This window comes from Cololabis saira, chromosome 10, assembly GCF_033807715.1.
Source record: "Cololabis saira isolate AMF1-May2022 chromosome 10, fColSai1.1, whole genome shotgun sequence".
Lineage (NCBI taxonomy): Eukaryota > Metazoa > Chordata > Actinopteri > Beloniformes > Belonidae > Cololabis > Cololabis saira.
The window spans coordinates 26,144,958-26,162,137 of NC_084596.1; the positions used below are offsets into that span (position 1 = coordinate 26,144,958).

Consider the following 17,180-nt stretch of genomic DNA (forward strand, 5'->3'; position numbering starts at 1 on the left):
GATGATTGCGTTTGACTGTCAATACTGAAACATCAACAGGCCTTAAACATGTCACTGAATGTGTGTGTATGTTCCAGCTTCAATCACTGATTTTGGTTTCCTGTACTGATGATGCCACAACAGCACTCTTAAGAGTGTTGGCATTTCTCACATATGAAAAGTGAATGACTGAACCTAAATGTAAGATGAAGATTGAAGACTGTGATTATGTGGTAGGGTTTCCTGCTTTCAGGTTCTGAAATGACTTATCTGATTTTTAAGCGTGAGAATACTGTGGTGCCTCTTGCATTTGAGAAGAGGACAGGGAAATAATGCTGAATTAGATTAAATCAGTGGGGAATTTGGAGATTCGAGTATACCGTACTTAATGTTACTTCAATTTCTGAATAAACCAGACATTTTCCTGTGAATTCAAATAACATACTCTGCATGGTGCCACCTACTGTGATATTGTGTTGCTGGGGACAAATCATACAGTGTGCTAATGTTGCAATTTAAATTTACTTCATTTTTTATACTCTTATTTAATGGGCCTCTTATTCAAGATGTTTTAGAAATGTAAATAGTTAAATAGATTGCGTACGCCTTGTAAAAAAATGTGAGCATTGATTGTTGTAACTATTGATGACACTCCAAATCAGAAAAGTTGGTCTCACTATTGAACAAATGTAATAACTCTCCGACCTTCTCTTTGATTTACAGACACGTAGTCTGTCTTGGTTGCCATCATCCCTCTTCTCTCTAGCACGTATGTCCACCTCTCTAGATTTTCTTCCACCCGCTTCTTACTCTCACTATGACTTGTAGTATCATCCAAAGACATTAAAGTCCATGGAGATGTTTGTCTGACCTCATGTGTAAACTTGTCAATCATCAGACAGGGTAAGGCTCAGGGCCGATGCTTGATGCAGTCCCACTTAAATCTGAAACCCCTCTGTTACTCCTACTAAACACTTCCTCAGGCAATGTCACAATTCCTCCTTCAGCCACCCTGTCGAATGTTTTCACCTGAGCTGTAAAGACACAATGCAACTCTTTCTTCATTCATTCATTCTTCACTAAACCGATAATACTATAAATGTCAATCAGGAGTCAGTCATCACAGGCTAAAATAAAATCTACTACATGTTTGGCATTTGATTTGTTTATTTATCAGAAACTGGGGAAAATGACATCAGACAACCATGAGCCTCATGGTTGTCGGTTGAGAGCTATGAGTCACAGAGTAAAAAGAGGAAACAGACTTACTGAAACTTTTCACTTAACATATCCAAATGACAAATAGAAAACAAATAACAAAACTCACTGATTTGAGTGCAAACACATATTTATCCAAGCTCTGCTTTCATATTTGTTGTAAATACAAACAACCAAACTAATAGAAAATGTTGCTTTCTTTTCTTATTTTAACTCTACAAATGTTTAGAAATGCTATAATGCAACCCCCTAAAGTTATTCACAGGTAATGCCAGTGAAAACTGTTTTAGAAAAAGGTAAAATCATGGTAGAAGTGTAATAAAATAAACTTGATGCATAGGTAAAAATATCTTTCTTAGTGACCTGAAGATTAACAAAACACATGCAATGGTTATTAAAGTTCTAGCAACAATATGCAGGATGATAGGTAGAATAAAAACAAAGAAAGAAAGATACATGGATGCAAAATCTTTGACAAGAAAAAGTAAGAAGATGATCAATAATATCATGCAGCGATTGTACTGGAAGAACCAGCCAGTTTTCAATATTTCTTCATGTTGGACAAAAATTGGATGGTGTAACAATTTATTGCCAGTGAGGGGACCTGCCACAATCTTTAGTTTCTAAAGTAAAGCAACTCGTCTCTAAAGGAAGTATGAGGGACAGGCTTAGAGTTGAGACAGACGGGGCGGGGAAAAGACTGCTACACCAACACTCAGGCTGTACACTGACACCCACACACTCACAAACCCACACACACACACATGTATACATACAAAGTGAAATGCTTTCACTCTAGGAGGCCGTGAGCTTCCTGAGTGTGATGACAATCAGGGCGAGGAGGACCGACGCTCCCAGGAAGACGGCTATAACTATGGCGGTGATGGCCCCTGGCCCCAGAATGCCTGCATGGACAGATACACATACAGCTGCTTTTAATAACCCCACAACATAAGAACAAGGAGAATACGATTCTATGCATGCTTGAGAGGGTAAAGAGGCAAACTGGTTTCACCTTCACTCTCATCCAGGGTGGTGTCTGTATAGTCAAAGGTGAAGGACTCAGTCACTTCCTTGGAGGGCTCTTTGGTGGTGACGTCACTGGGGGGATCTCCAGACATGGTGTCCTGGTGGTCCCGGATTGTTAGGGCGGAGTCCACCGTTTCTGCAGAATTGGGGGTGGGGGTGAGAGGGACATATATCACATGAGCTTCTTTTCAACATACCCAATCTATAAAATTAGATACATAAAAAGGAGGCAAGAGAACACACCAGTGGACTCTTTATCAATGCAGGATTAATTAAATTTAAAGATATTATTGAGTTACAGACTTTATTGGTTATGTTCAAGGCAAAAAGCAGAATATTGCCTGAAAATATACAACGTTTTTTTGTGTTTAGTTCAGAAGATAAGAACCATAGGAGGAAATTTGATTTTAAACATCCGTTTGCACGCACCACTTTAAAACAAATGTGTATTTCAGTATGTGGTGTAAAATTATGGAACTCCTTAACAACTGTTCTATTTCGTCCCTACTGACCGCCAGGCGGTGCTGTAAGCACTGGATATCTCCCCTCGCGCATGCGCATGTCGAGTACAATACCAACAATGTCACGTCACCCGTGACCCCTGCATGACCCCCGGAAGGGGTATATCTTCCGGGGTCAAGCATGGGATCGGCTCCTCATTCTTCTCGCATCGCGCTGAAGTACAGGACGGAAATAGAAGGCTGGTTAAAAGCTTCTTCCTTTCCTCCCTAAAACCGCCGGCCTCTGTGCAGCTTCGTGCCGTAAGGTAGGAGTAACGATCTCTGTCGTCCTCCGAGGGGCTGTGGCCACGCGGTATTTATTGGTGTTCGTTGCGGCGGCGGCGGCGTCTCCCCGCCCCGCCCCCCTGGGCCAGCTGGCAGAAGGTAAGCTGTTGGCTGCGCCCGACACCTGAATATTCTGTGCAGTTATTTTTTCTGCAAAAAAAAAAAAAAAAAAGAGAGACAGAAAGGGATTATTTTTTTCTAAAAAAAAAAAAAAACACCTTTTTTTGTCCTTCTTACAGCCGTGGTGAAGGCCACGCCCCTCTCCCACCGGCACACTTGTGGTGACGGCAGCGTTTCGCTCCCTCTCCCACTTTATTAAAGTGACAACATTATTTTTTTCCTTGCAGATTATTTTTTCTTTGAAAAAAAAAAAAATAATATAAGAAAGGAAAAGAACAGCGCCTTTTTGCCTGTTTTGCGGCCGTGGTGACGGCAGCGTTTCCGCTCCCTCTCCCACCGGCTCGTTCAGGGTGACGGCAGCATTTGCTCCCTCTCCCCCTTACTGATGTGATATTGTTATTTTTCCTTGCAGTTATTTTTTATTTTTTTCTTGAAAAAAAAAAAAAAAAAGGGAAAAGAAACAAGAGAGGATTGTTCTCTTCTTTTTGAGTAAAGACGCCTTTTTTGCCTTTTCTCATAGCCGTGGTGACGGCAGCGTGGCTGCTCCCCTCTCCCACCTGCATATCGGTGGTGACGGCAGCGTGCTCGCTGTGGTGACGGCAGCGTTTCCGCTCCCCTCTCCCACTGACACACCCGTATTGACGGTAGCGTGGCTGCTCCCCTCTCCCACCTGCATATCGGTGGTGACGGCAGCGTGCTCGCTGTGGTGACGGCAGCGTTTCCGCTCCCCTCTCCCACTGACACATCCGTGCTGACGGTAGCGTGGCCCTCCCCTCTCCCGCCTTCATATTGGTGGTGACGGCAGCGTGCTCGCTGTGGTGACGGCAGCGTTTCCGCTCCCCTCTCCCACCGACACCTACGTGGTGACTGCAGCGCGTCCGCTCCCCTCTCCCACCGGCACATCCGTGGTGACGGCAGTGTGACCGCTCCTCTCTCCTGCCAGCACATCCGTGGTGACGGCAGCGTGTCCGCTCCCTCTCCCACCGGTCCCTGTGATGGAGCGTTCATGCCCAGGGTGCATGGCCTCCCTGGATCCTGCGGTTGACCAGGACCTCTGCGTGTCATGCCTGGGCCCTGAGCAGCCGGGGCCGTCGGCCAGCCTCCCCTCATCCCAGCCGGGGTCTTCGCTGAAGCGATCGGCGAAGAGAGTGGTGGGGGCCCCCAAACGACGGCGGCTGACGAGCCAGCTCTCCTCGAAGGTAGATCGCTTGGCTGCCGACATGGAGCAGATGAAGGCGCTCCTCCTCAATCTGCAACCTGGTACTGGCCAGGTGGAACCTGCCGTGCCAGAGTTTGCTCTGGGGTCGCCACCGCCGCTGCCGGAGGACGCAATCTCCATTGCAGCCTCAGCGAGCCACTTCAACGTGTCATCAGGGGACCCGGCCTCACAGCGCTCGGGGTTCTCCTCGCACTCATCTGCCCAGAGCTCTCGGGAGGGGACGGTTTGTTCCTCCGTGCAGAGCATTATCCGCACTGCCCTGGCACACTTGCAGCTGGATGCACCGCGTGCGGAGGTGGCCTCTAGCGCCTTCCACAGGCGCAATCCTTCTCCGGTGGAATTCACCATTCCGCCTTCGTCGGATTTTTTGAGGGAGCTGCACTCATGCTGGAGAGATGTCACAGCCCTCTCCAGGCTAACAGCTGATGACCGTGCTCTGACGGCGATGGAGGACGCTGCAGTGGCTGGTCTCCACCACATGCCCCCCATCGAGCCCTCCATTGCAGCACTGATAGTGGCTCCTGATGAGGCTCTGAAGCCAGATCCCAAGTGCCCCTCTACCCAGTGTAGGGTTACTGATGGGCATATTTGTAGGGCTTATGAAACAGCGGCGCGCATCGGCCGGCTGGGGAACACCCTTTCTCATCTGCTACTGGCCCTCTCCACCTCCCTGCAGGATGCACAGGTGGATGATTCCACACGGGACTTGTGTGATGTGTCCCTACAGGCTTTTGCCTCCCAGACGAGGGAACTGGGGCGGCTGATGTCCACCCTGGTGCACACGCGCCGTCATGTCTGGCTGGCGCAGTCACCCCTGACAGAGACTGCTCGTAGGGTTCTTCGTCAGGCACCGGCAGAACCGGGGGAGCTGTTTGGGGCAACTGCCCTGGAAGCTCTGAACCGCACCGCCCTGGCCGATGAGACCAGGCAGCGATTGGTGCACCTTCACAGGAGGGCGCCCGCTTCCAGTACACCGAGGGGCCCTTCGTCCGCCCCTGGACGTCGCCCCCAGCCTCCTGCCCGCAGGAGCCAGCGCAGCTCCCAACGGCCCGTTGGACAGCCTGCCGGGGGGTTTCGCCCCCCTGTGCGCGGACCGCCCCAGCAGCGTCGGGGTGTTGGCCTCGACCATCGCCCCCCCGGCACGTCCAGAGGCCGGGGGAGACGGCGCTAGGGCCACGGGGCCGGTCGTCGGCTGCTTTTCCCGGCAGCAGCTCAGTCACTGGGCTGCCTGCTCGTCGGACCCCTGGGTAATTTCCACCTTAACCCACGGGTACGTACTGCAGTTCCGACACCGGCCCCCTACCTCCGGCCGGGTCAAGATGACCGTCATCAGAGACCCGGCGAACATTCTGGCTCTGACTCAGGAGTTGTCCGTCCTGCTGGCCAAGGGCGCCATTGTGCCGGTAGACCCCCTGCTGCAGCCCCAGGGGTTCTACTCAACCTACTTTCTCGTCAGCAAGAAAGACGGCGGCCTTCGTCCCATCTTGGACCTGAGAGGCCTCAACGGGTACATGAAGGCCCTGCCCTTCCGGATGCTGACCACAGCAGATGTTCTGCGTGCGGTCGGTCAGGGGGAGTGGTTTACGACGGTAGATCTACAGGACGCTTACTTTCACGTGCCGATTGCGGCACAGCACCAGCGGTTCCTGAGGTTCGCCTATCAGGACCGCCATTACCAGTTCAGGGTGCTCCCGTTCGGGCTCTCCCTGTCCCCAAGAGTTTTCACCAGGTGCGTGGCGGCAGCCCTCGCTCCCCTGCAGGCACAGGGTATGAAGGTTCTGCCGTACCTGGACGACTGGCTGATATGCGCGCCGTCCCGAGAACAAGTGGTGGCAGACACGGCCCTCCTTTTGTCGCATGTGGCCAAACTAGGGCTCACAGTGAACAGAGGGAAGAGCTGTCTGGCTCCCTCCCAGCGAGTCGCCTACTTAGGATTGGTACTCGACTCGGTGACCATGAGGGCCTGTCTCTCACCGCGGCGTGTGAGCGACATCCTGCGGCTCCTCCCCCGATTCAGGAGGGGCAGACGGCTGCCTTACCTCCAGTTCCTGCAGCTTTTGGGCAGATTAACAGCCGCCTCGGCTGTTGTGCCTTTGGGCCTGCTGAGGCTACGCCCCCTGCAGATGTGGCTGAACAGCCTTCGCCTGGATGCCGAAAGGCACAGGCACAGGCTAGTCAGGGTGTCGCGGGTGTGTGTCCATGCCCTGGCACCCTGGAAAGACGGGGCATTCCTGCTGGGGGGTGTGCCCTTGGGCACTATCACCTCCTTCTGGGAGACTGTCACCGCAGATGCCTCCCTCTCGGGGTGGGGTGCTGTTTGGCGCGGCAGGCCTGCCCAAGGGCAGTGGTCTGCGCGGGACCGCACACGCCACATCAATGTGCTGGAGCTCCGTGCTGTACACCGAGCACTCGAGCACTTTTTACCTCACCTATGGGGGAGGCACGTACTGGTCCGGTCGGACAATGTGTCCACTGTCTCCCAGATCAACCACCAGGGGGGCACCGGGTCTGCACAGCTGCTGCAGGTGTCCCGGGGCCTTCTGACGTGGGCCGCTCCTCGCCTCCTCAGCCTGCGGGCGATATACCTGCCAGGGGTCAGGAATCAGGTGGCAGACTTCCTGTCCCGACACAAGCCTCCCCCAGGAGAGTGGCGGCTTCATCCGGAGGTAGTGGGGATGATTTGGGTCCTCTTCGGCAGAGCGGTGGTGGACCTCTTCGCCTCGGGCGTCTCGGCTCACTGCCCCCTCTGGTTCTCCTGGACAGAGGAGACCAGTCCTCTGGGTCAGGATGCCCTAGGGCACGAGTGGCCCGACGGGCTCCTGTACGCGTTCCCCCCACTACCTTTAATCCTGCCGACGTTGCAGAGGGTCCTCCAGAGAGGTCACAGGCTCCTCTTGGTGGCCCCCTTCTGGCCGGGGAGACCGTGGTTCCCACTACTCCGGAGGCTCTGCTGCGGCACGCCATGGCGCCTACCCGACCGGAGGGACCTTCTGTCCCAGCTGGGGGGTCGGATTTGGCATCCCGACCCCCGTCGCCTTCAACTCTGGGTCTGGCCACTGCAGGGCCCGACCCGTTAGTGTCGAGCTGTACTGAGCCCGTCAGGGCTACCATCTTGAACGCTCGTGCGCCCTCCACCCGCCTCCAGTATGAGTGCAAGTGGAGGAGATTCTCTGCCTGGTGTGCGGACCGGGCAGAGGACCCTATGCTTTGCCCTGTGGCCACGATCCTGGAGTTCCTTCAGTCCCTCCTGGATGATGGCCGTGCTCAGTCCACCTTACGGGTGTACGTGGCGGCCATTTCATCACGACATGCCCTGGTCGAGAATGCCACCGTGGGGTGCCACCGGCTGGTTTCTCTCTTTCTTAGGGGGGCTCTGAGGCTGCGCCCCCCGAGGACCCCAAGGGCCCCGGTGTGGGACCTGTCTATGGTACTAGGTGCCCTCTCTTCTCCACCTTTTGAGCCCTTGGCCCAGGTGGACCTGAAGTGTCTTTCTATGAAGACGGCTTTTCTCCTCGCTATGACGTCAGCAAAGCGAGTCAGTGAGTTACATGCCCTGTCAGTCAGCGGGTACTGCCTGAGGTGGAACCCGGATGGCTCAGGGGTTACGTTGTGGCCGAACGTGGCGTTCCTGCCCAAGGTCCTGCCACGCGATCATGCTAATCGGCCTATCCAGCTTGCCCGGTTCGACCCCGAGCCTGCGGAGGGTGGGCCAAGCCCTTTGTGCCCCGTACGGGCCCTTACTGCTTATGTTGCTGCCACCGCGCCTGTGCGACGGTCGGAGCAGCTTTTTATCTGTCATGGTGGCCCTAACAGGGGGCGCGCTATTTCTAGACAGCGCCTGTCCCACTGGGTGGTGGACACCATCGAGCACGCCTACAGGGCCAGTGGCCGCCCCTTACCAGTGGGGGTGAGGTGCCACTCGACCAGAAGCGTCGCAGCTTCTTGGGCTGCCCTGAAGGGGGTGCCTCTGGAGGACATCTGCGCAGCAGCTTCGTGGACGTCGCCGGACACGTTCTCCAGGTTTTACCGGATCAATGTCGCCACTCCCCAACCATTGGGCGTGGTTCTACTCCCGGGTCCTTCTGCCCCTGATCAGTGAGGTATGTGACCGGGATTCTATGTGACATTGTTGGTATTCGTCATCCAGTGCTTACAGCACCGCCTGGCGGTCAGTAGGGACGAAATAGAACGAAAGTTACGCCTGTAACTACGGTTCTATGAGTCCCGGATGACCGCCAGGCCTGCCGGTCACTCCGAATCCTCGTGCTCTCGCGAGAAGATTCTAGGAGCCGATCCCATGCTTGACCCCGGAAGATATACCCCTTCCGGGGGTCATGCAGGGGTCACGGGTGACGTGACATTGTTGGTATTGTACTCGACATGCGCATGCGCGAGGGGAGATATCCAGTGCTTACAGCACCGCCTGGCGGTCATCCGGGACTCATAGAACCGTAGTTACAGGCGTAACTTTCGATTTAAAGGATTGTAAAAATATTCACCAGTTCAAGAAATTGTATAAAGACCACACAATTAGACAATATGAATTTAACGGGTAAAATATATTTTGTTGTTTTTGTTTTTATATTGTTGGTGAGTTAGTGTGTATGTTTTCTTATTTTTTTGTTTTGTTTTTTCATTATTTCTTTTTTTTGGTATTATATAAGTAGTGATTGTTGAACAGACGGACAGACCATCTTCATATGAATTGTTTTATTTTTTTTTTGAGAAAGGGGCTTGGTATATAAGGCTTTCTTCTTCTTGCCCCTTTTCCATCATGGAATGGAACATATGTGAACTATTTCCATGATATGGAATAAATAAAAATGAAATGAAGTGAAATGAAAATTAGTGAGTAGCTGTAACGATACAGACTGCCTGTATTGGAGAGTGTTTCCTTAAACTAGTCATTTCTGCTGATGAGGTACACAGCTGCGAGGCCTTGGGCACGCGCGAGCCCTTCAACAGATACTCTCTTGTGTTAGTGCACAAGTTGGAGCACAAGGATGTCTTTGTAGAAGATGGACCTTTTATCAGTTTATACTACAAGACCGGCCATGTTTCTCTTTTCCACAAACTCAGAGCAAACAAGCAAATAGACTATAAATAAAGCTCTCTTCTCTTGTCTTCAGTTGTCTGTTCGCTCTTCCTTCTCTTTTTCCAAAATTGTTTTAGTCTGACACTCCCCTCTTCCTGCCATGAGACTTTTCACACCTCTGCCTTAGCCAGAGAAACATGGTGCATCTCTGGTTTAGATTGTCATTCCTGAGTCCATCTGAAGTGGAAATTCTTGATTACAGCTCTGTGATTGTGGTGTTTGGTAACGGAATAGCTGTTCAACTTCTCTTAGAAGTCCAAGGGAGCAGGGGAAAACATTTGAGCGTCATCGCTCCTGAAAAAACAAACAGTTCAAGCACAAGCTCACCCATTCAGACACCAAGTGATTTACTTATGCTATCCTCATCTACACGCATACCGACACAACCAAAATCAAAATATATTTACACTCAGCCTATTTAGCGCTGCATGTTTACCTTGTATCTTCTCTCAATAAAGGCCTTCATCTTATGCACAAAAAAAAATGCCCTACATTCTCTGCTTTTCCATTATTAAAGAGCTCTAATTTACAGCCTTCAAAGAGAGGAAACATGCGTTATAAATTTTTTTTTAAATAAATGCGTTAGGAGTGGCTTAAATTCTGAAATCCATGTTTGATGTGAGCGTTTTGATGCTGCTGTGGCCACTCAGATTCATGTGCAGCTTCTTGTCCTGTTCCTGGCTGAAGGTCTGGAGGTCCGGGCCGGTGGCCAGCTCAGCCATCAATGAGGCCTTCAGCCGAGGGCACAAAAGCCAGCTTGTGCGGTCACACACAGGGCAGCAGGCTGCAACCGGCCAGGCCCAAACCAGGCACCAGTTTGGCACTGGATGACAAACAAACGTGTTTATTAAATAGTCGCTGTGTGCAAAAGGCTGTGCCTTCTAGACACCTTGGCCTAATAAGAGGGCAATATCTCAAAGTTTTCCCTTGGCGTTTGTTTCCATGAAGATGCGTTTACTCAAGCCTGTAATTTCTAAAACATCCCTGAATTTTTAGGAAACTAACATAAATCCAAATCCACTATGTCAGTGGCTCAACATGTTATGACCGCAGCCTGTTCTATCAGGCCCAATAATCCAAAACAAATGCGTTCATGGCTACGCTCACTTTCAAACTGTAAAAGAGACGAATCATACATGCCAATTATCAACATATTCATTAGGTCAAATGTTAACTTGATCTCTTTCAACACTATATATACACACATATATATATATATATATATATATATATATATATATATATATATATATATATATATATATATATATATATATATATATATATATATATATATTTATATAACTTGTTTATTTATTTATTTCCCTGTCAGTTATGCTAAGTGTGAACGTTTTTCGCAGTGAGAAATTAACAACAAATAAAGCAATTCTTACATCTTGTAAAGTAAAAATAACTTGTGTTGGAACAACAACTAAAATATCTGGGAGAACAAACTTTATTTGAGACTTAAAAAGCATCAAACTCCTGATTATGCTCAAGGTTATAACATAATGCCAAGATGCTGAAAATAAAGCTGGAGTTTCTTCTGTCTTAGTTAGTGATTACAGTACTAAGAAAGGAGATCTTTATCTGGAGGTCAGACCTATAAGAAAATCAGGAATCTCAATTGAAAATTATTGCAATTGATGTATTCATCATTTTTAGGTAACTTTTTCATCTTAGCTCTAATTCTAGGTTACTATTCATCCATTAGCTAACTTGCCGGCTGTTGTTTCAACTGCCTTTTAGATCTACTGACTACTAAAAGCCAAGTCAGCCCCATTCCCTCACATTTACACGGTGTTCTTATTTTAGGCGTAGCCTACACTGCTTGTACTATTTTACACACATTCTAACACTGATACATCAGCAGCAGATGCAGGACTCGGTAACCTGCCCAGGGACATTTTCTCATAGAAACTGTGGGAGTATTTGAGCTGGCAACATTCTGATTCGCCAATTACCTGACTTATTTTCTGAGATGGGTTTTTTGGGTTGTTTTGTGCAATGTACATATTCTCTGGGGACGGCAGGACTTCTGTAGGCTGCCTTCACTTACAAAATCATTAGGGCTGGGGTGACAGTGAGGAGGATGGACAGAAACTAAAATCACAGAAGGCCATTTGTTGGTACTTCAGGGCTCCCGAGTCAGGAATTCACACCAACCAGACAGATAACAAAGTGTGCAGACAAGTGTGTGTGAAAGTAACCATGCAAGGCACTGAAACCATTGAGTCATGAAACCCAAACATGACATTGGTTGTGTTAAAAGTGCCCTTACAACACCTTTTTCAACTTCCAGGTGTCGTAAAGCATGTTTTCCATAGTAAAACATTTGAAAATGACTGTTATGTTTGGGATTTTTCCTTCAAATCAGAAGAAGGAGCGGGGACTGCATTTGCTACCAGGATGTTGCTCCCCTTACAAATCTGGCCATGAAAAACGTTCTTTACTGAAAGTCAAGTCCTCGACCACGTGCGAGTTATAACCACATTCTGTTACTTAAGATTCTTATATGACGTGTCTCAGCTTGTTTCTTAATGCTGAGTTAACAGAGGAAGCTGCAAGTCATGCTGTTTCAATAGTTGTGGGGAAGAATTAACACCAAACAACGTCACATACTGTTTGTGACACGTGTCATCATATGTCTCAAAGTTTTATATCTATTGAATTGTGAGGTGTGATTTCCAGATTCTTGCAAACACAATATAGGTTTTTGGGAAGTGCGCCCTTCCTCTATCAAATTCAGACAGAGAGAACAGTTAACCAACTTTTAATGAACATCCTTGTTTCCTCCTCGTCATCTGGATGCTGAAATGTTTTTTACGGTAAAGTCTTTGAAAATGACTATTGTGTTTTGGATGTTGACTGGGTTTCTCTGGTGTCTGGGCCTGACAGCTGCTTTTGTGACCAAAGATTTTTTGGATTTTTTCTTCAGTTGGATTTGAAAGATATTACATGAAGGAAAAGAGAAACTATTCAATGCCACTTTTTCTGAGAACCAATTCAAGCTGAGTAGTGGCACAGCCCACAAAAAGAAAATAGATTTAAAAAAAAAATCAAGCAGTACTACATTGAATCATAGCTCTGTGAGAGGCGGATTTTTTCCCCCCAACTTTATGAGAAAATCAGACATTGAGAAAGCTGGTGAGTCATACTGTCTGAGAAGCTTTCAGCTCGTAGAGGTTTAACAACTACATCATTTACATCAAGTTGCTTACACGTACACACGCACGCACACAGACCTAACCATGTGTATGTAAAAAAAAAAACAGCAAACTTGACCCAAATAAACACCTTTGACTTGATACTAGAAGTATAAGAAAGAAACAGCTTTAGAATTTGATTTAAGCAATTTCATTTAAGCCAATAATGCCGTTCAGAAGGATTATAATTACAAAGTTGAACAGTTGATCATAACTATTCACATGCTCCCTACAAATCTCACAGTACTCTTCACTTATTTGTCTTTATGGAACTTTTCTACCTGAAACAGCTGCTACAGAAGCAGAAAAATGTGCATGGCTAAAAACAAATGCAGCTCAATGTGAGATTTACCTGTGTGGACGAAGACTATCAAGAGGCTGAAGAGAACCAGCAGGGCAACCCTGCAGATGCTGCTGCGAACCATGGTGGCTGCAAAGGACGAGCGTCTCCAGAAGTCCCCGAGCAGAAACTTCTAACGGGCACCTGGAAGGGGAGCAGCAGAGAGGAGTACAGGGGAGCCCAGGAGGGAGAAAGGTAGGTAGCCAAAGGGGGGAGACGAGGGGTGGGGCTAGGTGTACACCGTCTGGACAGTGTACACTTTGTAAGAGCATCATCACAGGGCCAGCCCACCCGAAAACTCCTCCAGCCACATAGCTGGGTATGAGGGGTAAACATTCAGTCTGCTGACCATCTGCAGGTCATGTCACAGTATTCTCTCCTGGGCCTTTTTACTCCTTTACTTCCAAAGAAAATATCTGACAGGATTCATAAAGATGCCAGAGACTGTGCTAGCCTCATCCACATTTAACTTGGAGCATTGTCTTTATTTTTTATTTTTTTATATTTAACCAGGAATAATCCCATTGAGATTAAAATTTCTTTTGCAAGGGGGTCCTGGCCAAGAAGGCAGCACAATAGGTCCACATCAGTTACACATTGAACAACATTGAACAACATCAACAAAACAGACATTAAAAACAGCTAAAACAGTTTGGCAATCACATCACTACAGTATAATCACTCAATGTTCGATAAAAGAACATGTGCATTCAGTAGTAAGATAGACCTTGATCCTAGATGATCCAATTTAAGATGACTCTGTAATTTATACCAGGACGATGGTGCAAATGCTTTGAAGGCCCTTTCCCCAAAAACAGTCCGCGTACGAGGAATAGTATACATTATCAATCTATCGTGCCTGAGACTACAGCTTTTGGTGTTGACTTGAGGAACCAAGAGAAGACACAAATAAGGGGGCAAGTCACACAAGATGGCTTTATAAAGAAAACAATACCAGTGTCCCCATCTACGATTGTACAAAGAAGACCAGCCAACACTCTCATAAAGACTACAGTGATGAGTACGAAAACCTAAATCTGTTACAAATCTTAATGCTGCATGATACACCGATGGGTGAAGCTACACACTTGCTTGAGAAGTAGAATAACCTTACATTCTTTAAAACACTTCATAATATTTCCAGTCTAATACAAATTTTTTGGACAAAAATTAGATGCATGCAGTGACTCTTGGTAGCGTTTTCTTCAACACAGAACTGACTTCATTACAGAACTCTGCTAAAACAAATGTAGCTCAAAAATTGGGTCAATCTAATTTGAAGTTTTGCAAGAATTCATTCAAACAGACATGTGCATGAGACTAAAGCTCTGTGGCTTTTGTGAGGTTGCCAAGTAACCCATGTGAGGTGTAGTAACAAAGAGAAACATCCGTTTTCTTATAGCCCTGTGTGTGTCAAAAAAACACTAGTTGTGCAGAACATACATGCATTGTCAGTGCTATAAAAAAACCCCGACTGGGGTCTTACCCAAATGTTTTTTATGAATGTGGTTGTTGTGACCTCTAGAAAACACACCTTGTTTCCCTTCGCTTGGACAGTCTTCACCTCATTGCATCCGTGCTGTCCACTGTTTGCACAGACAGGGGGCATTTTGACCCCAAATATGAACAAGCAGTTGCACCTCACTGATTTGGCTCAGATGCTGTAGGAAGAAGAGAGAAAGAGGAAAAACTAAATAACAAAAGTCATACTTAGGACCAGATTTACAAGGCTGGGCATATTAGCTTATGGTTGCATTCATAAATAGCAATCATGGAAGTTTCCCAGTACTGAGAGCTAAAACTGCACTGCTTCGCAAACACAAAAACCACCTGCTCATTTTAATTACCAACCAAAGCAGTCGACCGGGACCGGTGCAAACAAATGGACCTGCTACTAATAATCACTAGCCTAAAATTATTAATAACAAGCCAGTCTGAAGCTGTCGATCTGTTCAATTTAAACATTTAATAAGGACTCTTTTGCTCTGATCAAACCAGTTTATTAGTTGCTGTTTTTTAACCAAATCTCAGTGAATGTTATAATGATTTACTCTTCAGTGTTACTGTTTTTTATGGTTTGAAATCAGAGAGCACAGACAGTTTAGTAAGTCATTACAGCATAACATGGACAAACAACAATAATCACGAAAACCTTTTCAGACTTACCTGGAAGCCATCTATCTTCTCCGCACTGCCCATCTCTGGGATAAACCTGCTGGTATGTTAATACGTTCTCACCATTTAGTAATGTTGCATATCTTTGGAAAAAAGCATGTGAAAATCTGAATGATGACATACTCGCTACACCAGTTATGGTGTTCCAGTCAAGTCAAAACATCCATCCATTTTCTATACCCCCTTTATCCTTTGCAGGGTCACGGGGGTCTGCTGGAGCCTATCCCAGCTAATTTCAGAAGAGAGGCAGGGGTTCACCCTGGACAGGCTGCCAGTCCATCGCAGGGCCACATATATACACACAAATAGACAAACTCACATTCACACCTATGGGCAATTTATAATCATCAGTTAACCTAGTATGCATGTTTTTAGACTGTGGCAGGAAGCCGGAGTACCCGGAGGAAACCCACGCAAGCCCGGGGAGAACATGCAAACTCCACACAGAAAGACCCTGCCAGGCCTGGGAGTCGAACCGGGAACCTTCTCGCTGTGAGGCAACAGTGCTAACCACCAAGTCACCCTGTTGCCCAAATCAAAACAAGTACAGATAAATAAAAGAAACATTATGAAAGCCAAAGGTTTTGGTTGGAGCAGATATTTCAGGACTCTTTCTTTCCAGGTCAGTGATTTGAGGGACAGGGGATTCATTTTGTGTGTACTGTAAGTGTGATACATTTTTTGCACACATCAGGGTCGTGACAGAACAGAGATCTCTGCTGTATCATCTACATCATCTGGGCTGCTTTGATTGACACTGGGAGGTGTTCAGGGATGACAGAAGTCTAGTAGGCTGATAAAGTTTACATAATTCCAGCAGATGTTAATTGACCATTAGAAGAACTGGTGATTTTTCTTTTTAAATAAGGGATATATAAATTAACTTTGAATTGCAGTGTCTTTCCCCCATTTAATTGTTTGGAGATGCAAGTGTTTTATATATATGTGAGAAAGTGAGCAACCCCTCTCCTTCTCACCGTCACTGGACTTTTTTAATGTGTGTGGCAGGGTGGAGGATTGGGCGTGGTCTGCGGGGGAGCAGCACACAGGTGTACCTGGTTCTGCTGATTGGGCCCACCTGTGCCCAATCAACCTCCCCACCCTGCCTGGCTTCATAACCAGTGGCTGCATACCAGAAAGGGGGCTGCTGAGTGGAGGTAGCTTGCTGAGAGGCTATCCTCAATGTGCCATTTTTTAGAATACTGATTTTGCCTTCGCCTGTATGTCTTTGTGCTTTTTTGCATACAATAAAAAGCCTTATTTTTTGGCATTCCACGCTCTGCGGGGTCTCTCCTTTACACCCAGGTCACCTGATCCCCTTGTACGTGGGGAGGCCGCTCTGGTGCCTCACAATATATTTCAGCTTGAAGTTACTTGTTTAGTAAGGAACACATGTATATAAGAATATAAAAGGTAGGATTTAATACGTTTTTTTACTTCTTCCTACTCCTTTTCGAGTGTGACACTGAACGCATTTAGTATTTATATTTATTACTTCTCATCTACTTTCTTTAAGAAGGTACATTTATCATTTAGTGATTACTATTGTTCTTTTTATTTTATTGATTTGTGTTGCTGTTTTATTTCATTTTTTGTGCTTGTGTTTGAAATAAAGATGTCAATAAAAAAATGTAATTTAATGAGCCACTCGGATTCATATTCATAGGGGCACCGAAGAGTCGGATCGGAGTAGTTTTCCACTCATCCCATTTTAAACTCCACACAACTTGTCTTTACGCTCCATTTGATGTACCAATTAAACTGGTTTTGTAAAAAAGAAGCACCCATCAGAAAGTGGGGTGGTGGGTTGGAGCTGAGCAGAGCTGACTTCACCTCCTGGAACCAGTCACTGTGAAGATTTCATGAACAAAAAAAACATGCCACCCCCAGGACAGCTTGTAAATTGATAATAGGCCTATACTGTATTATGTGACACATATGTATTTATTTGACATTCATTTATACATATCAGATTAAGTTTTCAAAAGAAAGCTTGTTTTGATGTCTGAGTTAG

The 17,180-nt window shown here is 47.0% G+C and overlaps 1 protein-coding gene across 1 annotated transcript; it reads right to left on the reverse strand.

Annotated features, from left to right (window-relative positions):
• Positions 1-1,128: 1,128 nt before the first annotated feature.
• Positions 1,129-13,167, reverse strand: snorc (secondary ossification center associated regulator of chondrocyte maturation). Its single transcript, XM_061732306.1, has 3 exons — positions 13,004-13,167; positions 2,213-2,362; positions 1,129-2,102 (listed from the first exon to the last, which is right to left on the reverse strand). Exons 1-3 carry the CDS (start codon positions 13,074-13,076, stop codon positions 1,993-1,995), a joined length of 333 nt encoding a protein of 110 aa, XP_061588290.1. The 5' UTR covers positions 13,077-13,167; the 3' UTR covers positions 1,129-1,992.
• Positions 13,168-17,180: the final 4,013 nt, after the last annotated feature.